The 23,941-nt window shown below is 38.2% G+C and overlaps 1 protein-coding gene across 3 annotated transcripts in view; it reads right to left on the bottom strand.

The window, feature by feature from the left end:
• Positions 1-8,764: 8,764 nt before the first annotated feature.
• The window catches only part of SOS1 (son of sevenless homolog 1 (Drosophila)), a 132,270-nt gene continuing 117,093 nt past the window's right edge, over positions 8,765-23,941 (bottom strand). For 2 of the 3 annotated variants that reach the window (XM_010855571.1, XM_010855573.1), the window contains 4 exons: positions 21,719-21,983; positions 16,395-16,439; positions 14,616-14,734; positions 8,765-13,698 (listed from right to left, as the gene is read on the bottom strand). In XM_010855571.1, the coding sequence (XP_010853873.1) occupies positions 13,207-13,698; positions 14,616-14,734; positions 16,395-16,439; positions 21,719-21,983 (921 nt within the window). In that variant the 3' untranslated portion in view covers positions 8,765-13,206. The remainder of the gene's footprint in view (positions 13,699-14,615; positions 14,735-16,394; positions 16,440-21,718; positions 21,984-23,941) is intronic. The other variant, XM_010855572.1, reaches the window with a different exon arrangement.

The raw sequence follows: 23,941 nt of genomic DNA, 5'->3' as shown, positions 1-23,941 counted from the left end.
AACATACTTAAAGTTGTATTGTCAAGTGGTAAGATGAGGCTAAAAAGCTTGTATATATCTGTGTAGGAATATATATATATATATATATTGATGTATAAATCCCTGAGGAAAACTAATATAAATACCTACATATGAAACTAAATCAACATACGAGACATTGAAGAGATGAAGATTAGTCTCTGGTTGAGAGCTGGCTCTTTGAACAACACTTGGGACAAGGGAAATGAAGACTTTTCACAGCATTACAAAAACACAATAAATTTGGAGGAAAATAAATGCTTGTAAGAAAACTTCCACCTTGAAGTCATTCCCCCAGTATAATATTGAGCATGTTCATATTTAACATGGATGTGAAATTTATGCTTCTGAGGTCTTTAGCTTATTCATTTCATCTTAGACTAGTATATACCATGCTAGGGGGCAGTTCTGTCATGCCATATGTCTTCCAAAAACCCCAGGGCAACACCTAACATCCCTTAAGGCAAAGCATCAGTTAACCCAATTGTATTACATGTTGCAAATACGAGTTGTGGAAAAATTTGTGCTTAAACCGTGACAAAGAAGGTTCAAAGCTTAAAGACATGTTGATATGCAAATAGGAAAAGAACCTTAAGAGTAGTATTCCTCTTGTTCTATGGTTATGAAAACCAGCGCAGGAAACAGTAATTCCTCTAGAACTGGGAGGTCAAAGAAACATTTTCCCTCATGTGCGTTGTGGGTTGTGCTGCGGACAGGTAAAAGTCCAGAGTCTGTGTTTTATTAAATACTCAGGATTCAAAGATCCACCAGTGATCCTGAGTGTCACTCACACTCATGACCACGTGGACTGAGAAGAAAGCATTGATTTAGCCACATTGCCTTAAAAGACGTTCTTCCGTCTGTAAAGAAGGTAGCAACAACGTCTATACTTTACTGGCTCACACACAGTGGTTGCTACAAACACCAAGTCAGAATGAAAGCTTAGGGCTAGCATTACCTTATTCTGTTTTCCAGAAGTAAGTTGAAAAGAAAGTTCTTACAGTACAGGCAGAAGAGTTATTGCAATGAGGCTTGCCTGGCTACGGGGAAATAAAATGTGCTCTGTTTCCACACAGATATGGCCCAGATGGTCCACGTCCTTGACATGCCTAGAGTTCAGAATCATAATAGAAAACAATTAGGTTTAAACAATCCGTCTCTATTTCTAGGCAGTTCTCTGTAATTTGGGGCATAGGTTACTACTGTTCATTGAGAATCTTGGTACTGCAGCTGACTTCTCCAGAGGGCTGTTCCTGTAGCGATGTACTGTTTGATAAAATAGGGGAAGTTTCACTTGTAAGTCTTACAGGTTTTCTTCTCCTTGTCTGATGACTAATCAGGAACCCATCTATTAGCATCTTGAACAAAAGGAGTCTGGAACAGTCACAGGATAACTGCCAGCTTTTTGGAATTTCTGATATTTAATTTGAAGCCAAGCTTTTCATTTTTCTGAAATTAATGAACTCCTTTGAAATTAGATTTCTATTATCAGGCCGCAGATGTTCGGCGGTCAGTGCTTAAAAGCAAAGTGTGAAATCGACTGGACACGAAAAGTGAAACAGGAGACATAAACTCGTAAATAAAATATTAAAAACAAAATTTCTTCCCCCTTCATATTATTATAGAAATGATCAATTACTGGGAAGGTTTCAGAAATATCACACTGCCGGGGTCCAGCCCCGGCTGATCCAGGGAGTTCGAAGCGGGGACGGCGTCGGCGAGGATCAGGATACAATAGCTTCAATTAGATATTAATTAGAGATGTAAAGAGTAATAGAATAAGGATAGCTCAGCAGGAAAATTCAGTGGAGAAAAGAGGCTGAGTAGCTTGGTTTACGTGGGAGACCAATAAAACTTCAAGACAAGAAGTTTGCACCACTTACGTAGGCCACAGGTGTCCTTCCGTTCTCCTGAAGGAGAGGAGACACTGAGGCCTCCCAGGTTGGATCTTAGAAGCCCAGGCATAATTAGCAAGCATGGCGGGCTCCGCGCTCCAGATGGAGACTCAGCCAGAGTTTGAGAGAGAGAGAGACATAGGGAGACCAGTCTTTCGAGGAACTGATCCCAATTCTTTATTTTCCATGGTCTACTTTTATACACTGAGATGTTATGCAAAAGTCACATGGGGTCAGCAGTCCTGACTTTTATCAAAGTCAGGTGCTTCATACAAATGTATACAGAGGTCTTAGGGGTGTTACATCATCTTCTGGCCAGGGGGCCTGCTGACAATTTACGACCCTCTCCTTGTGACAGCGGTCAGTCAACCAGGACACTTATTTCTCCAGGGGTGATTATTCTTAAAACAGATGCCACCCAAATAAAGTTACATTCCTATAGGGTGAGGGTGTAGTGGGTTTTAGTTAAGGAAAGAATTTACTTAGCCTAAGGTCTAACGTGATTTATATCAAAGGTTAATACTTATTTCTTCTACATATTCATTAATGTGTGTAAGGGCAGGGGATGTGGAGACTTAGCAACAAACATTGGCTCAACGAATGAAAAACCCTTCACCAATACAATTTCTAATCAGCCCACTATGCTTATACTAATGGTTTTCTAACTTTTCTAAGGAACCTGTTTTTAGAGGGTTAAAGCATCTCGTGCCTGTCACGGTTGGGAGGCTGTGAGCAATCACATGTGGCCGGACAAGCCTGTCAGGCAGGTTAGAGAACCTTCAGAGGAGTTTGTAGGTTGAAACACTCCTATCACGCCCAGGAGTTTTTATTAACTGGAGCTCTAAGTTAACTCCTTCTCTGAAAGAGGTGGTGGGGGACAGCCCCCCTTAAAGTCAGAGGTGTAGGTGAGAGCACAAAGTAGTAAAGTAGGCAGGCTCTGGTTATGGGGGTAGATGCTCAAGGATTTCCACGGGGACTCCTGAGGCTCGATCCTGCCTTTGCGTATGTCGAGCCTCCTTCCTCATGACCTTTGCCACAGGCAGAGTGCCTCACTCTGGCCCCTAACATCACACACCTCCCAAATTTTCATTTTGATAACATCCTTTGAAAAATCTTAATGCTACATTTGTAGCACAACACCATTTAGTTGTATTTTAGGAACGTAACCTATAAAAACTAATCGTAATGTTGCTGTTCTCTGGGTCTCAATCACCTGATATCTGGATTTTTTCCTGGTAGCTTTCCTCCTGCTCCCATCAATCCCACAGGTCTCTAACATCTCATTCCCAAACATTGCCTGTGTGAAACTCTTTGACTGTTCTTATTTATCTACAGTCAAATTCCAAACTCCTTGACTTGACATTCAATCTCTCTCCCTCCAGTTCAGCTCGTTTTTCCTCTGGCTCCTCTCTCCCTATTTGCAGTGCGGGCTCTTATTATTTCCTGGCAAGCCATGCACCTTGCTCAGTTTCACTCCTGCTTCATGTCTTTACTCTGGCCTCCTTCTCTGCTAATCTTTAAGACCGAAATCTAAGCCTCATCTTTCTGTGGTCTCCTGTGGTATAACTTGTCTATCTTTTGATGAATGTGTCTTGTCTTCCCAAGAAGAATGTAAGACTCTGCAAGAGCAGGAACCATACCAGAGCTTTTGAAATTCTTTCCACTTCTAGAATAGTAGGTGCTTAGTAAATGGCTGAAATCAACATTAATGGGGGTGCTCTAAAGAGAGAGACCACAGAAATTAATTTCTATTCAGAATTTGTCAAAGAGTTTCAGGGTTGTCACTTTACTTTCCTGTCTTTTTTAAAAGGCAAATATCAATTGCAAAGGAAATAAAATACAGTTATCATCAGAAGCAGGTAAAGGCACCACTACCACTTTGACAGCATCTGCATTAGAGAACATCTCTCCATGAAAGAGAACAGTTTGCTACTCTTCCAGGTTGTACTGGCTGATTTCATCATCTTTATAGGTAGCACTGTAAACTGAGGGAGGAGACAGGATCTTTAATGATATTGATTAATGGTATTTAACTGATGTCACACTAGGGATGAGGTCAGGGTGTGGAAGACTTGGGAACTGCTAAAACTTGTTGCCTCCAGTCCTCTGGAGAAGCATGGTTTACAAAGGAGACCACTGCCAGCTTCTGGAAGTGTTTGAGTGGATTAGCAGAAAGAAGCACTCCACCAAAAATGAAGTGGGTATTTCTGCCCAGGCTGGGAGTGGCTACTGGTCCCTTCTGCATTCTTGTGAGGTCTGTATGGAACCCCAGGTAAGGACTGCCCTGCTTTTCTGATTCCAGAACTGGAACCTCATAGAACCAGGAGTTTATGGACCAAATTTCTGGGGATCCATGTGGTGGGTTATTTCACCATAGTTTAAACTTCTTGAAATTACTGTCTCTTGCTTGCTCAAGGAAAACCCTTTGAACAGTGTTTCTATAGCACCTCCTGTCATAATCACTCACCTCCTTCAAGTCTGTATGAATATATTATCTTCCCTATGAGGGCACTTAGAAAATTGAAGATTCCTGGGTAACATTTCAGTTCCACTCTATTGTAATATTTCAGAGTAGGGCCCATGAGTCTGCATTTTAAATGCACTCAGGTGATTCTTTGGCCCATTGAAATTTGAGAGCCACTACTTCAATAAGTTGAATGAGTCAGTATATAAACCACAAAACTCAGTTTCTAAACACACTGACTTTTAGGACAGAAAAAAGGATTATTACTTACCTTGAGTTACAGAAAACTGATAGTTTATGAAAACCCAAATGAATCTTTTTGAATTATTTAATTTACCATCTGTGTCCTCTATCATTTGATGAGAAAGATATACATGATCAGTGTTCTTTATAAGAAACTGGTAAAATTGACTGTATATTCTGAATAATCAATTGCATGCACTTAGAACCATGATAAAATTAATGTCTTACATTAAGTTGTATGGTAAAATTAAGTCGTTTTCAGACTACATTTTCTCTTGAAATATCACCATACTAACCTTCCTTCCTGAGGCTAAAACAGGGATGCTCTGGGAACACCGGGGATTCTCATATCCTGAGAGCTAATTTGACTCTTTTACATTCCCCACTCAGCCTCGGAGCATCTTAATATCTGTGCAGAGGCCAGTGAGTTTCGCATGGTAGGGAGGGGTTGAGGGAAAAAAAGGTGAGACAGTTTTTCAAAAAGGAAATAGATTAAAAGAAGGTTGAGAAAACTGATGGGAGAGACACTTCTATATTTTAAGGGAAAAGTTTAGAAATTGATGTGTGACACTAAATTTTAAACACATAAGAATGTAAGAATGTGCTGTAAGCAGTGCTGAAATACTGTTTTGGGAAATTATCAGACATTTGAAATAGTGTTTTTGTACTTAAGCCAAATAACTTGCTTCCCAAAATTTATTGTTGCTTTCTAAGAGCTTAGTGCATAATCTTTAATAAGTTATTAACTGTGTTAAATATCTTTGTAGAAATATTTTTATTCCTTCTTCTTGTTTCATTCCTTTCAGAGATAGTAGCATTCAGTGCTCCTAATCCTTAGCAGGAAGACTGACTGTGGAAGTGTTTCTTCCTCACGTATATAAACCTGTTCATCTGAAGATCGTGGTATCTACTGTAAAGGGCCGGTATGGGTCCCATCTGTGTTTCTCAGTGGGCTGTTTCCTCTTAGCACTAGAGCCCATCCTCTCTTCTCACTATCATATTTTCCTTTACAACTGGGGCAAACCCTTTAGCATACAAACACGCTTTTTTTTTTCTCCCATTTTAAGCAAAAGAAACTTAATTGCTCTAGCTTTGTCTCAGTTCTCGGCTTCCTTTGATGTAAAACCTGAAAGAGGAAACTCTTCCTTTCCTCCCATTCCACAGCACTCTCCTGACTGCTTCTGTCAGGGGCGCTGGTGATTTTCACCCTTGCCGAACAAATTCTGTCATTTTACCCCCCATATCTAATAGCACTGGACATGCTGATCACTTCCTTCTTCAGAAATTATTTCCATACTAGGCCTCAAGGACACAACAGGCTCCCCATTTTCACCTCCATTCCTTCCTGGTCTGTGTTGGTTCCTCCTCTCTCCTTTCTTTTAATGTTACAATGCCCGAGGGCTCTTTGCTTAAATTTCTTCTTTTTCCAGTCTGTATTCTCTTCTTTGGTGATCTTATCTGGTTTGTTGCCTTTAATATATAACATTTATGAGAATGACTCCCAATTTTATATCTTCAACCATGAACTCTCTCTCAAGACTCCAGACTCACATTTCCACCTGTCTCCTGGGCACTTCTCAGATGTCTTCTGTATTTATTGAAGCCCGGCACCCCACTCCATTACTTTTGCCTGGAAAATCCCATGGATGGAGGAGCCTGGTAGGCTGCAGTCCATGGGGTCGCTAGAGTCGGACACGACTGAGCGACTTCACTTTCACTCTTCACTTTCATGCACTGGAGAAGGAAATGGCAACCCACTCCAGTGTTCTTGCCTGGAGAATCCCAGGGACGGGGGAGCCTGGTGGGCTGCTGTCTATGGGGTCGCAGAGTCGGACACGACTGAAGTGACTTAGCAGCAGCAGCAGCAGCAAGCCTGTTTCAGCTTAATCTTCCCCACTTCAGTTGTTGATAACTTTGTCCTTTCAATTGCTCAGGCCCAAAATCTGGAAGTCTTCCTTGACATTTCTGTTTCTTAAACCCAGCATCAAGTCTGTCAGCAATTTAGCTGTCGTCAGCCATATATTAGGGCTCCGACCTGTCCTCACTACCGCCTCTGCCATCACCCTGGCCAATCTGCTGTCTACTGGGCTAGCTGCCCTATTCCCACTCGTAACCTCGAACTATTCTCAACACTGCAGCCAGAATGACAGCCAGGGTGATGTTAATATGTAAATCTGATCACATTGAGCCCTCTAAGGGCTCTATTTCTCTCAAACAGAAATGAGAGCCATTACAAAGGGTCTGGAGCCCCTTAACCCCCTGATGGCATCTCCTATTCACTCATATTCGTCTTCTCCAGACACAGTAGCCTTGCCATCCCTCAGATACATTAAGCATGCTCCTGTCTCCACACTTTTGAATCGGCTGTTCCCTGTGATTTGGCGTCTTCTTTTCCTAGATACTTGCATGTCTCTTTCCTGTACCTCCTTCAAGGCTTTACTCAGTGTCCCCTCCTGCACGAGGCTGACTCTCCCCACACTGGTCAAGTTTCACTTCCCCTGCCTCTGCTTGTCATCTTGTCTGGCCTTTGTTGATAGCAGTTACAACATTCTTACATATATCTGTTCTTACTACTTCTTGTCTACATCTCCTCACTAGATTATTAGTCCCATGATGATACGGATTTTTGTCTGTTTTGTTCATTGCTTATATTCCTAACATCAAAACTGTACCAGATACAATAAATATTTGTTGAAATGTTGAATAGTCAGATGGGCCCTTATCAAATGTTTATAACTAAGGTCACTCAAAACCAATTTAAATGACAGTGAACATCAAGAAGCTGTATGGTACGTAATCAAATTATGGGAACTTCAGGATGAAATCAAACTGTTTAACAGATATCTAATAACAGGCAAACTCTGAAGATATATCCCTCATAACTTTAGTTACTATTAAACACTCAGTCTGTGAAAGGCACTGGGTTTTCACATCTTACCTTTAAAGCTCAGAACAGTCCCAGGCAGATCTATTAACCCTGTGTACTGAGAAACTGAGACTCAGATTACTTACATACCTCCTCCAAAGTCACACATCTAACGGGTCATGGAACCAGAAGGTGAACACAGAAATCTGACTCCAAGCACCTGCCTGTACTCCACCAAGTGATTTTTCCCTTTCTACATGAGTCATGATGGTAGAGAAACCAGCTTCTAAAAATGGGCTGTAGCTTTCTTTCTTGTCTCCAATGACAGTCAAGAGTCCTAAAATAGTAGAATGGCTGTAAGGCAAAGTCTTCCTTGCCATCTGCATCTATCTGCAAAAACATAGTCTCTGCTGAACCCTAGAGGCTCAAGTGCCCTGAATCTGTGATGAGCTAGTGACTAAGTAAAAAGGCAAACCACCTGGTTAAAATTCAAAAGAAGTGGTGTTTCAAAAGCAAATTTGAAATCAGGTCTGACTAATCAATATTAATGTTATCTTCCTATAGCTATTAAATTGATTACCTAGAATATACCCAATAGTACGTATTTAGATTTCACAGTGGACTACAAATGGAATTTGTACAAATTAATGATTTTGGGTCTTTAAACCAGGGGTTAAACACAAACAAAAAAACCCCAGTGAATTTTGACTGTTCCGGAAAGCAGTCCTCCAAATACCAGGAATCAGTTGCTTCAATTTTTAAATAAGGGCATTAGATCTCTTAGGATCACGAGTTTTCACATTCTGTAGTTCACCGTGAATGACCTCACATTTGCATAATTCTTTGCAGTGTGCAGCTGTAAGCTGTATCTTTTCTTGCCAAGCCTACAAAGACTTGCTGAATGTCAGTCTGCCATGTTCCAGTAGGTCTCAGCAAAACCTGCCTTTCGAGGAACTGTGGTATCTTAAAACTTCTTTTAGGGAATACAAATGCCTCAGCCCTCCCTCTGCAACTTATCCAAGTAACACCCAAGGTCACTAAAGCACTAATTTTCATCCCAGTGTCCTCCCACTCACTCTATTCATACAGCGTGCAACAGGAGGAAGTATTCAACTTCTTTTATAATACTATGATACAGAAAAAAGCACCTCAAAGCAAAAGCATGATTAAGAGCAAACTATTTCCACAGAGTATGAGCTAAAATGAGAGTCAATGATGACATTAAAATGTTGCTCTCTAAAATAAACACATGCAAAAATAATACACGTGTGGGCTATGTGTAAGGCATTTTTCTTTATTATTTTTCGGTTTATCTTAGTGATGCCAGAAAAATAACAGCCATTATTTTCACTTTAAATGCAAACCAAATACTGCTGCACACAGAGTACAAAGATCACCTACGAACACGGCTGGCACAAAGGCCGTATTAGATGTGTAGACCGCACTGTTTTTACATCAAAGTGAGACTGACAGAGCAATTTTTTGGACAATTATTTTCGCAAATAACCGTGCTACTAAACAAAGGCAAATACACATATATATACACAAACATGTTTCAACTAAAGTTATTCGTGTCACTTTGACAAACGAAGGCTTCTTCTCTGGTGGGTTTCACCAGATATTTGCACCCCAGAGTCCCCTGCCCTGATCCCGCCCCCAAATGCTGACTTGATCTGAAGAAAAAAATTAGAGATGTTCTTAATTAAAGGCACATTTGGCAGCTACTGAAAAGTGGCATGCATCTGGCACAGGTGCGCTCTCCCTAAAGCCACACGTGTGACTTCCATCTGCTATGCATCTTGTTTGAGTGGTAGTCCAATGTGATCCACCTTTAGCTAACTTGCTCTGTAATTCTGCAGCAGTTGGCTACTTAATGCACTATTTTCATTAAAGGCAAAAGGGAAATTTGCTCACAGTTGACAGAAAATGCACTTTTCGGTGTCAAAAATGGAAAATAAGGCATGAAACTTACAAAACAAGTTACAAGTGCTTTTGTTCAGATTTATCATATAGACTTCATGCTTTTCTTTAGAGCTCAAAATATTTCATTGGCTCATGTATAAAGGATTATGAAATGATTTTAAAAGTAATGAGATGCTTCAAAAGAAAAATATTGAATAAATTAAACTAAGTCACCACTTTCCCTTATAAATAATTTTACTGCATAATTCTTTCAGCCAAACTGGTATTAACCCTGTGATGCTTATTTTACTGGTAAAGATTAATGTGCAACTCCATAGGACCTACACTTATACAACAGTCATACAATATAGGTTAAAAGATAAGTGAACCTACCTATAGCAGCAGAATACCAAGAAAGAAATGGTTTATTTTTTCTTTCTGAATCTAGAGGGAAAAAAAAATAGGTTTTCCTCAATATGTATAACACTAAATAAACTGGAATTATCCCCCCCCGCATTTGCATTATGTTTTGCTGAGCCACTTAAAACTCTCAATTTAAGCTGTCATTAAAAGACAAACGATGAGGTACGTGATTAAAGTGAGCTAAATTTGAGAATTAAGACAAGATAGTGATCATAGATACCAACTAATTTTTGGCTTAATTTTTAATGTAGGGAAAAACACATTAAGGAATTTGGAACCACAATGTAGCTGCCAACTGAAAAAGTATGGTTCACTACACTGCTCTGTTGACTGTAGTATAATTAGGGTGGCATGCTCTTCACTAAATTTAGATTCATTAAAACATTCTTGAGTTGTTAGAGCGTAGTAACCTACTGAACACATAATCTGATATCCAAAAACCTTTAATTAAGCAAACTTTTGACGTTTATACATTTCCTGATCATTTGTAGCCTTAAAATACATTTGGAGATGTGGAAAGAGTAAATAACCTGTCTTTCAATAAATTTAGAAACATATACTTTATTTGTTCCTGTTTTTAAAAGTACTTAGATGTGAAAGCCTCCCTTTCTATTATATTGGTTATTGGCCCATGTAGGTAAATTCAGCCTTGAAATATTTTCATTTTGTTGACCCAAAGATAATGAAACAACTAAGAGCATTTCCATTTCTAAAAGAAATGTTCCATGTTTTGGAATGTGGTTTAGGAAAGTCATGCTGCACTGTCTTGTAATGTCCTGAATTCAAAAGCAGAATTTTGTGGTGATGCATTTATCTTCTCAGCCACTTCTTGTCCCTGGATTAAGGAGATTTCAGTTACTACAAAGAGTTAATCTGCCAGTGAGTTAATGCTTCACATGTGAAGAAGGCAAGGATACAGTTTTCTCACCACTGTTTAAGGGCATCCAATTGAAATTTTTCTAATCAGTTACCACTGCAGAAAATATTTTGACCCCACTTTTACACTTCAGAGTACAAATATCTTCTATCCACAATGCATATACAGCTGATGCACAGTGAAGCGGTCACCTAGAACCACCAGGGTAAAAGAATACTTCCCTTTGGAAGAAGTATGATTAGAACTTCAAATCTGAGTTTTTCTTCTTTATGCAAAATCAGGCAGGTTGAAAAGAGGTCATTACCTTATTAGAAGGCTAACACACTGGCCAGAGGGATACTGAATGGGCTCCAATGTGACTTTTCTCAGGTTCTCCTTTGGAGTTAGGGTTGGGGTAATTAAAGAGAAGTGTGCATAAGACACATAAAGGGAAATCCTAGGGATGATGAGGCTGGTCTAATAAAAAGTCATGGAAATTCTGGAATGTTTATTATGATTAATTGTAGCAGCACTAGTAAGTAGGTGTAGATAAGTACTTGTTGAATGAATGGTCTTATGGACGCTTTGCAAACAAGAGTGGATTTGAAATAAATTTTGGGGGAGACTTTTGAAAGGGGACATTTTGTAAAAGTGGCTACCCTAAAAGGAATGGTACAAATATTAAAAACAAAAGATTCAACTCTAACAAATAAATAAGAAAGGATATGACAGGATGGATTGCTTAATGATGATACAACCAACATTCTGGTCTTAAAGGACTATATATTGTACTATTGTGATGTACATTTAATGCTCTAATAAATATCACAGAAAATTATTAAAGTACTAGGTTTCCACCATGATGCAGCACTTCTAAAAATGCCTCTAATGGCATGGTTAACAGAACTGCTGAAATGTTACTTCATTATTCAGAGGACACATGCAGATACAGATGAACTGATGACTCTCTAAGGATGGAATACTGCACACTTCACAGATATTATAGTGGAGATTAATAACATTTTTTCTCTTCAACAAGTTGCATGCATTTCAGTCACAGTATTTGTTAGACTCAGAAGGTCAGTACATAGGTTTAATGAATAATCCATATTATGCTATTAATGATGTAGGTAGATGTTCTATTACGAATAGTTCTGATAGAGCAAAGACCTCACGCAAGGTAGAATGTTTAATATAAACTTTAACAAACTGTAATACATGTTACCTAGGAAATTAAAAACCTTACAAAGCTCTGCTTAAAAGATACCCATCCTATTCTAACCAAATATTTTCCTACATGCCGAACTGCGACTTTAGGTCATTCTTTTAAGAGGAATACATACACCCAGAACTAGAAACCAAGGCGTACCACCATACGTGCTCTTATGCTTAGTGTTGTGTGTGTGTTTCAACTGAAAGAAATAAGAATCAACCATTTACTCCATATAATAATTTAATATATGCCAGCCAAACAAAGTATTTGTATCTTTATTCAATTAAATTAAAACAGACCTGCCAGGTATATTATATAACATTCACTATATACACATGATTTAGGCAATGCAAGGTAATTCTAGATATGCTGATCACTCAACTATTAGTCAAACATGACCGGTGTCAGCGACGCCCAACAAGTGCTCCTTTCCCACCGGGTGACTGCATTTCCACAGTATGGTTAGAGGGACAGCTACAAGCCATGACATGGATTACCAGTAAACTTCTGTGGGAAAAGGGGGGAAATGACAATCTAGCATAAAGATTAACAGTCTCCTAAATGTAAATCATATGCTTGACAGTTAAACGTTTTTAGAAGAGTTCTTCTGTCATTGTTAATGACACAAAACTTTGTTTGAGGGCAACACCACCACATTCTGTTTGTGTAGGGAGGGTGGGTAGGGCGATGCTCTTAAAATTGGCATAATTATTCTTAAAAAAAAAAAAAAAAAAAAGTACCTCTTTGGTGAAGCCTCGGTACCCATTCAATTCACTGTAATAATCTGTAAACAGGACTGCAGAATGGTGCTGGGCCTTGATTCCAACAAGGGCAGGTACCACAGCCTTTCCTCACAGTCCTCTGAATGATTTTTAAGAAAATATTCTAAAGTAGGACGAGTAAAAGCAAAGGAAAACAAAGGAGGATTTGAAGATCCCTGTTTAAGATTTCTTTTTAAAAAGTGCATAATATTTTGAATTACAAAAACTGTCATCATGTGGGCCTGCTGGACACTAGACGGTTTTCCATCCCTTTAATGATACAGATCACTTCACAAAAAGAGGACTTCTGCTTACTGGCTGGCAAAAGGTTCCTTTCCTTGATTTTCAGGTGAAATCAGTTGTCCACTTCCTCTAGATCAATCTTTCCATATTCACTTTGTAATTACGTCCGTGTTAAAATTCATTGTCTTATGACTGCATCTTGAAGTAGAGTCGTTAGTGTTTGGAGTTCTCATTTTAACTCCTCAGTGCTGGCACACGCAGTGCATCCATCGCCAGCAATGGATCTGGGGCTAGGAAAACGTACATCCTGGTCCAGAGGAGCTCAGGAAGAATGGGCATTCTCCAACAGTGGTGGCCCGTCTCTGTGCATGGACGGGTGGGTGTGCTCCCTTTTGTAAGTTTTTGGAGGGAGTTTAGGGATATGCTGAGAAGTGCTCTGTCGTGGAGGAACAGGCGGCCCAGCAATGGAATGGAGGTCCACTTCTTGTGTCAGTGGTGGTGACGGCAGATGCCTTCTTGTTCCATGAGGAGAAGGTGTTTGAGGAGGAGGTGGTGTAAAGGGGGAGGGGCTGTTTGGGAAGAAGGCATTACTATGGTCACTTTTTTTGCCCAGAGGGGGAGGTTGGAGATGTAGTGGTGAACTTGAGAAAACATCAGGTGTCCTCACAGGTTCTCGTGGAGGTAATAAGGGAGGGCTTTCAGGAGGGTCTGATATAGAGGTCCGGTCTGATATTGAATACCGTGGTGAATAGGCTTTTGATGTGGGTTGCCTAGGAGGAATTGCTGGGGGGCTGTCCAAATGCTTAGACATCATCTAACATAAATGGAAAAAAAAAGACATTTATTAACAACGTATGTAGCACCATGAATATACTAAGAATTAAGCTGGGTTTTCAAATACGTTACTGGAAGAACTCTAGGTGTGGATCAGGGAGTTTTGCCATATGCTTTAAATTGGAGGTTATGGCAGTTCATCCATTAAAAAAAGTATTTTTCCTTCAATGTTAAGTTTTTATTCTTCTCAAAATTTTGTTTGCTGCTGCTTACCTATCACTCAATCTAAGATCATTTCAATTTAGCATGTTACCTGTCAATTTCATAATGTTAAATTTACTATAATAGCATTTCATGGTATTCTGCAAAGAGCTTTGCTTTGCCCAGGTGCTCTGTTCTCTGGACACTTTGAGACCACTGAATCATGTTAACAGTTGGTAAAGAAAGGAATTTAAACAGGTAGGAAAAAAATAGCTATTATGAGCTGTTAAGGTCTCTTCTGACCTGGAATTTGCATGAAAATCCCACTGAAAAGCCTGTCAGATTCACCTGTTACAGGCTTAGATATGTAACACTTAGCACTGAGATATAGTTTAATTTAAAACGTGCCTTCATATAAAGCTTCAGATCTCTTTCTTTCTATCTTTTTAAAGAACTGCTTGAGACTACATTACTCTTAAATTATAGGTTAAACTTGTGTTTGGTTTTTTTTTTTTTGACAGTACCCAGATTTAGATTTATAAGTATTTTGAAAACCTACCAGAAAACTGCTTTCAGAAGAAAGGAAATAAACATTACTGCATGGTAAACCCATACTTAATTCTGGTTTAAACTCGATTAAGCCCCAATACCCTAAGTATTAACCTCATTCTGTTAGAACTCAATGAGAGATGAGCGCTTAATTATAATGGAACTGCAATGATTCCAGTCTCCAGATAACCAGATGTTTTACTTTACCTTAGATGGTGAAGATTCCGCTGGGGCAGACTCTGGCCGTCTTCGTGGAGGAACAGGAGGGGGGACAGGCACTTCATCAGTGCTCTTGGTTAAACTTATAGATGATACTGAAGCAGATCCTGTAGGATGGTACAATTTTGAAAAGTTCACACAGGAATTTTATATCATCAATCCTGCTTATATTTATTAAAAGAAATGTACAGAAGTACCAAAAGCAGAATTCAATAAAGCAACACCCAACGGTACTTCCTTTATTAAAGCAAACTGCTATAAAAGCATGCAGAAATTTCTCAGCAGTTTTCAGAGAAAAAGCTGTCTAAGTTATTCTGTTGTTATACTTCTTGAAGAAAATAACATTTCCATTGTGAATCTATTACTGAAATTTCCTGGGAGAGAGCAAACTATCAAAAACTTTTGGAACGGTAATTTTTGTTAACCTTTTATGATGGGCTCATTTCCCGCACCCCCCGCCCCCACTCATGACTTAGTACAGAATTTCCTTGCCTTCACTGGATAGTCTTTGGGAATACTTTCTGGTCTTAACCACTCTCTCCAGTGTCTCTCCCTGCCACCCTTTGAAAGGATGGCAGGGAGAGACTTTAGTGTCCTGGGGAAGGATCTCCAGTTTGCTTAGGTATCAGCTCTCCTTGGTGGGGAAGCAAAGTCAGGTTCATCACATTCTAATCCAAAATTTTTCATTGTGATGAACGCATTTAAAATGACTGAGGCTATGCTGATAATAAAAACAGAAATTACACTAGAATCTAGTGAACCTGATTTAGGAGTAAATTGATGAACTGGCACTAAAAAGGTAAGTAAAAGCCTCTAATTGTAACCTATCTTACAAACATTTATGATAAGGGCTTAATATAGGCATATAAATAACTACACTTTGAAAAACATTAATGTAAGTTAACCTGTACATCAGCACAATGAAAAAGATGTGAAAAAACACTTAAATGATCATTCGAAATTGTATTTGGCAGGTTTTCTTTCCTGTAAACACTGACAGTTTTAATTTTGTCAATTAAATGTTATAACAAGATAGAACTTAGAGTACTTTGTGTATTGATATTATTTAAATGAGCAACATTCTGATCACCTACCTTTCTTCTTATGAGACTATGTAAGTTAGGTTATAACACTATTTTCCATTGTATACATTCTGAAATCATTTGTATGAAGGACAGCAAAAAACAATCTATTGGCTTAAAATTTATGGGATAGTTGGTGAATTGTTAGTTTACTTTAAAATTAAAAACAAATACCTACACTGGAACTTTATTTTGCTTATCAGTGATGAATATTTAGGTTATATAATACAGATAGTCACAGTGATAAGGTAGCTGTTCTAAAGTCAAATAAGTCATTTGCCTACAGCCTGTGCTGCCCCCAGCCTAAGTGTATTTTGTGACTTAGACACTGCATGTAGCTGCCAACATTCTCATATGCGCATGCATGCTCTTGCTTTTTTTTTTTAAGTTGGGCATTAGAACTCCAGAGTTGGAAATGAGAAATGGTTAAATGTGGAAGCCACCCATATAATAATGTTCTTTCAAAAGAGAAGAAAGGTTTTACAAAAAGCATGAGAATTATATAAGTTTAAGCAAATCATTTATGATCAAAAGATAGTACAAGTGAAGGCCTCACGTCTAAGATGCTGCAAAGCAAGGCACCAATGCTGCCAGACCCAAGACAAGTTTTAGCAGGAAAGGTTACATTTGGTTTAATTTTTAAAGCCAAAGCAAAAATTATGAGTCTTAAACCAAATATACTAACTTGGGCCATGGGGCAGTGTAACTTGGATAAAGACGGTATCGCTGCCTGTGAAAGGAAACAAGAAAAAGTAGATTTTTTTCTTTCATAAATATATTCAACTCATCTGTAAAAATTTATTTATAATAGAAATGTTATTTCTGTCATTCTAGTTTTAAAGAATGATAGAACAGTTTAGCAAAAGCTCATTATTACTTTTGAGAAAAAGAATTAAATTGCATTAATATCATTAGGAATTTCGAAGATTTGTTTTAGATTCACTACTTGATATCATAATAATTAAATGAAAAAGCATTCATGAGAAAACTACAATATCCTTCTATTTCAATGGAAGACTTCCAAAAAATGTATAAACCCAATTTGAGCAAAGAATTCAGTTGGACATACAGAAATATGTCATTCACTAAGGATAATTTTGAAAACCCAAACTTGTGAAAATAAGTAGTAAATAATGAATTTATATTACAAAAATACCATTATTATTATTATTAATATATATATACCTTAGAAAATGTTCTTGGGGCATGTGTTCATCACAAAATAACTACAGCTTGGGATATTACAACAAGCTGCAAGTGATGTAGCTTTTCCCCTTCTATATTTTTAAACACTTAAAATATCATTAAACATTTTTGGTGCTTAGACACATTATTTATACAGGAAACTGATAATTTCTGAATATCTAATTTCAACAATACTAATTCTTTTAAGAAAAAAATTGAAAATTATAAAATGCAAAGCCCTGAGAGCATTTAAGTAGAAAAACTGAGACAAAAGCTAGAGGATCTATACTGGTTCTAAATCAATACAGTCGTTTAGGTTACACCACCTCACATTACCAACATTCTGAACAGATCATATCTAAGAGACTAAAGCCATAACTCTAGCATGAGACTGAGCTGATTAATTCAGGTTTCTCTCTCTCATTTTGATTAGGGCTGTTGCTTTTTCTAGCTTCTTTGGTCAGAACAAGTATAATTTACGTCCTAGGTTCAGTCGGCAATTTGACTCCTTATATAGATACAGTGTTTTTGTTTCCCAGACAGCCCTGATTTCAAATAACTTAACCTACTACCTCCTTTCCATATATACTGATATTTATTTGGAGGCTATGGTTACTGAGGGTAGCAATCCAGCGAATTCTAATAAGTTAGCTCTCAAAAGATTAAAATTCACTTTTATACTTTTGACATTAAATAATGCTGCTGCTGTGTCAAAGATTCTCTTCACTACAAATGAGATTCTCTTCAGTAACGTAACAGGGATTTAAAGGGAGTATCTGCTCCAGTGCTTACTACTTATGTATTTTCCACTTTTTGGGGAAGGAAATAAGTATGCTTTTTGGGGATAAGAATCGAGAACATGGTCGTATACTTAGTGCAATATAGGAGTAAAATCAAAACATAAGCTAATGACAGCTACCAACTGCAGGCTTTTAGAAAGAATGATTACACCTACATGCACATACTTGTGCACACAGTTGTAGGCTGGGCTTTGGGCTAATGTATATACAGCAAAGGCTTAGATTTATGTGTAAACTTGGGGCACTTTGCTGATTTGTCACTTCAAACTAATTGCTTAGTCTTACTGCCTGGAAAATGCTATAAAAAATTCTTTCAGAATTATACATTATATATCTCAAGAAATATATACTAGGAATTCTTGTCAGCTAGGTACTGAACAAATGTATCGACAGTGACTTAGGGCTGAAATCCAGTTAATCAAAAAGTAGCATCCGCTGGTTAAGTACAAATCCCAGACAACAGATCAGTGATTTCTCCATTGTGGCTGCATGTTAGGCCCTGCTGGAAGGTTTTTAAAAATACTGATGCCCACATGCCAGTGCTGCTCTAGTACAAGCATGGACTGAGCATATAGGTATTTTTTTAAAGCTCTCCAGGGGATTATAACTTTAAGTCAGGGTTGAAACCACTGTTGGACGATAACCTCCAATTTATAATTGAGTCATTCTGAGAATAAAAATAAACATTTTCATATAGAAAAAAATTATATAAATCATGGATAATTTCTTAAATTCATAAAAGCCTGTTAAATGCAAATGTATGAGATCAGAAACTAGTCACCTACAACAACCTGCTACAAAGAAAAGCTTTGCATTCCAGCTTAAAATATATCTTTTCTTGTTAAAAGTTTTCCCTACTAAGGGATGGGGTAAAGCTCATGTCTAGCACACAGACCAGGCCAGACCCATGGCTCCCTTTTATCATCGCAACCTTCAACAGCAATGTATCAAGAGCACTTCATCCTCCTCTCTCCATGCTAGAGCCACAGATACAAAGCTGGTGGTCTTTCACCTTTTCCCGGCCACTGTCATCATCACCTGAGAGATGGACCTGGTGAGGGCAAGGTGTGGAGCAGGGCTCTGAATGTGAGCATATGTATAGCAGCACTAGGTAGGTGGCCAGTTTCCTTTCCTCTCTGTCTTCACCACCAAGTTTTCTGTGACCATTCCTGCCCATTCTGTGGTCATCTTTGTGTGAATTTCTATTGCATTTATATCTTCACTCATTTAGCATTTTGTCAGTAAACTAAAACTATACATCGTCTCTGCAATCTTACTGAGAGATGAAAAAAAATCATAGTACAAACAGAATCAAAGCATTTAACCCTGCCTGGCTAAGCATTTAACTATGAGTTTCTTTTATTATGATTATTTTTTTTAATCTCTCAGTAAGATTGCAAGCCTTACCAGAGAAGATGTGTCCAAGCTTATTTAGCAAGAAATGAGATATTGACAGATATTGGCTGAAGAAATTAATCTTTGTTTTTAAAGTAAATTATTTTGGGGGAAAAAACAAAAAAAAAGCAAAACAACTAGTATAACTGATCAAAAAATTCTAGTCAAATTTCGCCTTTTGAAAACCTTAAGCAATGTCTTTGCTTTGCAATGCCTTTCTACCTCTCCGTACTGAGTGGAACATGTCCAGATGACTTAAAAATGTAGGTACAGCAGCTCTCTCCTGCCAGGCCCTGAGGACAGCAAGGAAGTAGGTATTCGCTGTAGTGGCAACACAATGAGTATCAAGTTGGATGTGCTGGTGACCACTGGGCCCTCCCCCCATTAACACTAGCAGATCTGTTAAGCAGAGTGGGGTCAAAAGCAGATAAGGACCTTTAATATCCATAAATGAGCTTTAAGGAGGGGGTTACCTGAGCTTACAGATGGTTTTGTATTATACTGGCTTTCTTAATTTCAAAATCTGTTATTTTCAATTTTTACTAAGGACAAAAGGAATAGTAACAGGGGTTTCCTTTCATCACAAAGAAAGAGAAACTGAAAAAATCCTCAGGAATAAGATGACGAAGCCTAATTCCTGCTACAGTGGTTTCGCTTGTCCAGCTACTTTAAGTTAATATTATTCCACTGCCACATATGAGAAAACAATGATCCAGAGCACTGCATTCCAAAATGACTCTTTTCCCCTGTTTGACTAATCATTTAAAGATTTAGCACGAGTAGGGAATGAAATAAGTATCTCCTGTTTCGCCACATCTTTAATTTTTAGCTACTTAAATAAGAAAAACAGAATTTGCAGTCGATGGCTTTCATGGGATTTCAATAATTCATTCATGTGGGAATCTTTATAACACAGACCATAGCCATCTGCTCGAGGAAAAAACCTCTTCAAACAGTTAAATGGGTCATAATAAATAATAATTTTAAGTCAGGTATACTGTAAAAAGTGCTGGTTTTATTTTATTACTTAATTTAGGAGGTTGGCGAGTTGGGGAAACAGTAATATTTTACCTGGTTTTACTTGAACTTATTAAAAATATCTGACAGCCTACTAGTAACATAACATGACTTCGTAATCTTCAGTAGCCAAATAAAGCCAAGATGTAGTAATTCTTAAAACAAACACAGTTTATGTGGTAGAAAAGATAAGACAAACTGATGGACAACTATAAATATATATTCAACACAGGAATAAATAAGTAGTATTCTGGACCAAATCTCAAAATAGTAGAACTCCATAGAGTAATTTTTTTTTTAAACAGATTTCTGAGTTGGAAAAAATCAAAAAGTCTAGTTTAATCCACAGAAGGCACCAAAAAACTGTTTTATCTAAAATCAGAAGGCTCACTAGCAGACTGAGATGACAAACTAGGAGTTAGGAGTACTATGCCAGTGCTTAACTACCTCCCCAACAGTGTCAGGATGCCTCTCAGTATTGGATCCTATTGCGTCTAATATTAGGGGAGAACTTGAACTCTACCATGAGCTAAGACAGCCAGTGGAAAGAGCATGTGGAAGTGGTTGTGAAAGGGTTAAAAGCAACTGCATTCAAATTCTGGTTTAATAATGAATAAATGAAAAAAGGTTCTGAGATCTTAGTAGAGCTTTAAAGCTCAATATGAAATTGATTTTAAAAATTAATGGCAACAGTGAAGGTAGCCTCTCAAAGGGCTAGGCTGGGCTGTACAGTTTGGTATCCATTAGCCACATGTGCTTATTAAGTGCTTGAATGTGGCTAGTCCAAATTGAGATCTACGTTAAGTATAAAATACATATTGCATTTTGAAGATTTAGGACAAAAACTGAGACTGTGAAATATCTCAGTAAATTTTTATACTGATTTCATGTTTAAATGACAATATTTTGTAATATACTGGGTTAAATAAAATATATTATCAAAATTAATTTCACTTAATTTTTGCATTTTAAAAATGTAGAAGGAACATTTAAAAGTCACATATGGGGCTCATAGTATAAGTATTTCTATTGGACAGCACTGATTTATAAGTAGGAAAGGATGAGCGACAGTGACAAATCTGTGAGAGTTGTATGGCTGGGCTTGAAAGCACAGGAGTTTATTAGGCACCATATAGGATGCTGTTGACTGAACAAGGGTTAAGTAGAAGTGTGACTCTGATACACTGTAAAATTAGAAACTACAGGATTTGGTCAGAAAGAAATCATGTAGTGAGCAGTTTCAAATATAATTTTGGAGGAAACATTTAAAGCATCAGATTGATTAGTCCATGCAGTTTTAGCAGTTATCTTCCTTTCCTCTGGAAGTCAGAGAGGCATTTTCAAATTTGCCAATTGAAAACAAATGCTCAAATGAAATTTCAATTACCAATTTAATTACCAGGCCTATCAGTAAAGTGTAATACATTTAAAGAGGCCTGTTCTAATTTATTTTATACTTTTATAATAATATATTTGGAAATGGTATGTGGTTTATCTACAAATTTACCAAAAAAAAATATATATATATATATACACACACACAGATTCTTTTTTACTTCTAGTACATATAATACTAACAGTTACTGAAAGCACTTAAAACTTGAACACCTACTTGAGTGAAAAGGGCTTGAATGATCAGAATCAAATACGCTGCAAACATCTGTGGTACTAGAAGCACCAGAAGCAGGAGGAGGTGTTAACGGTGTCCTTGGAGAATTTGGTGCAGATGCTGTACTTTCTGTTTCACTTTCAGGGATCCTACTATAACTAATTTTCCTTGGCTCTTGCTGCAGAGGTGTGGGATGTCTCATAGTACCTGGTCTTGGGTTTGATGGACGAACACCAGGAGATTTTAGGGGATAGTTGTATTTTTTTGGCTGTAGACATATCAAAAGAAACACAATACTTACAACACCGTTAATGGAAAAGAAGGTTCTACTATAAATGCCTGGTAAAATTCGATTAATATCCAGGAAAACCATAAACCACTAATACTGATTCAAATCAAAGTATTCAAGTTAAAGAGTTAACACCCCATTTCCATAAAGCCTTGGCTATCTAAATTAGTAGGGAATGAATTTCTTTAAATAACTGAATTTTAATCCTATAAATACCAGAGTATTTGTTATTTCAATATTTCTGATGGAAATCTTTCTAAGATACAGTGAACATTTCTCTGGCTTTTAAAATGGACTGTGTGAAACTAATTTAATCTTGGGAGGAAAGCCAAGACCGTTGTTTTAAACTATGATACCTTCAGTTCAGTCACTCAGTCGTGTCCGACTCTTTGCAACCCCATGAATCACAGCACGCCAGGCTTCCCTGTCCATCACCAACTCCTGGAGTTCATTCAAACTCATGTCCATCGAGTCGGTAATGCCATCCTGCCATCTCATCCTCTGTCGTCCCCTTCTCCTCCTGCCCCCAATCCCTCCCAGCATCAGAGTCTTTTCCAATGAGTCAACTCTTTGCATGAAGTGGCCAAAGTATTGGAGGTTCAGCTTCAGCATCAGTCCTTCCAATGAACACCCAGGAATGATCTCCTTTAGGACGGACTCGTTGGATCTCCTTGCAGTCCAAGGGACTCTCAAGAGTCTTCTCCAACACCACAGTTCAAAAGCATCAATTCTTCAGCACTCAGCTTTCTTCACAGTCCAACTCTCACATTCATACATGACCACTGGAAAAACCATAGCCTTGACTAGACGGACCTTTGTTGGCAAAGTAATGTCTCTGCTTTTCAATATGCTATCTAGGTTGGTCATAACTTTCCTTCCAAGGAGTAAACATCTTTTAATTTCATGGCTGCAATCACCATCTGCAGTGATTCTGGAGCCCAAAAAAATAAAGTCTGACACTGTTTCCACTGTTTCCCCATCTATTTCCCATGAAGTGATGGGACCGGACGCCATGATCTTAGTTTTCTGAACGTTGAGCTTTAAGCCAAATTTTTCACTCTCCTCTTTCACTTTCATCAAGAGGCTTTTTAGTTCCTCTTCGCTTTCTGCCATAAGGGTGGTGTCATCTGCATATCTGAGGTTATTGATATTTCTCCTGGCAATCTTGATTCCAGCTTGTGCTTCTTCCAGCCCAGCGTTTCTCATGATGTACTCTGCATAGAAGTTAAATAAGCAGGGTGACAACATACAGCCCTGACATATTCCTTTTCCTATTTGGAACCAGTGTGTTGTTCCATGTCCAGTTCTAACTGTCGCTTCCTGACCTGCATATAGGTTTCTCAAGAAGCAGGTCAGGTGGCCTGGTATTCCCATCTCTTGAAGAATTTTTCAGTTTATTGTGATCCACATAGTCAAGGCTTTGGCATAGTCAATAAAACAGAAATAGATGTTTTTCTGGAACTCTCTTGCTTTTTCCATGATCCAGCAGATGTTGGCAATTTGATCTCCAGCTTGAACATCTGGAAGTTCGTGGTTCACATATTGCTAAAGCCTGGCTTAGAGAACTTTGAGCATTACTTTACTAGCATGTGAGATGACTGCAATTGTGTGGTAGTTTGAGCATTCTTTGGCATTGCCTTTCTTTGGGATTGGAATGAAAACTGACCTTTTCCAGTCCTGTGGCCACTGCTGAGTTTTCCCAATTTGCTGGCATATTGAGTGCAGCACTTTCACAGCATCATCTATCAGGATTTGAAACAGCTCAAATGGAGTTCCATAACCTCCACTAGCTTTGTTTGTAGTGATGTTTTCTAAGGCCCACTTGATTTCACATTCCAGGATGTCTGGCTCTAGGTGAGTGATCACACCATCGTGATTATCTGGGTCGTGAAGATCTTTTTTGTACAGTTCTCTGTGTATTCTTGCCACCTCTTCTT

The sequence above is a fragment of the Bison bison genome, unplaced genomic scaffold, assembly GCF_000754665.1.
Source record: "Bison bison bison isolate TAMUID 2011002044 unplaced genomic scaffold, Bison_UMD1.0 scf7180017864366, whole genome shotgun sequence".
NCBI classification, from domain to species: Eukaryota; Metazoa; Chordata; class Mammalia; order Artiodactyla; family Bovidae; genus Bison; species Bison bison.
The sequence above is the reverse complement of the archived record's forward strand: the minus strand, read 5'-3'. Positions and strand labels throughout refer to the sequence as shown.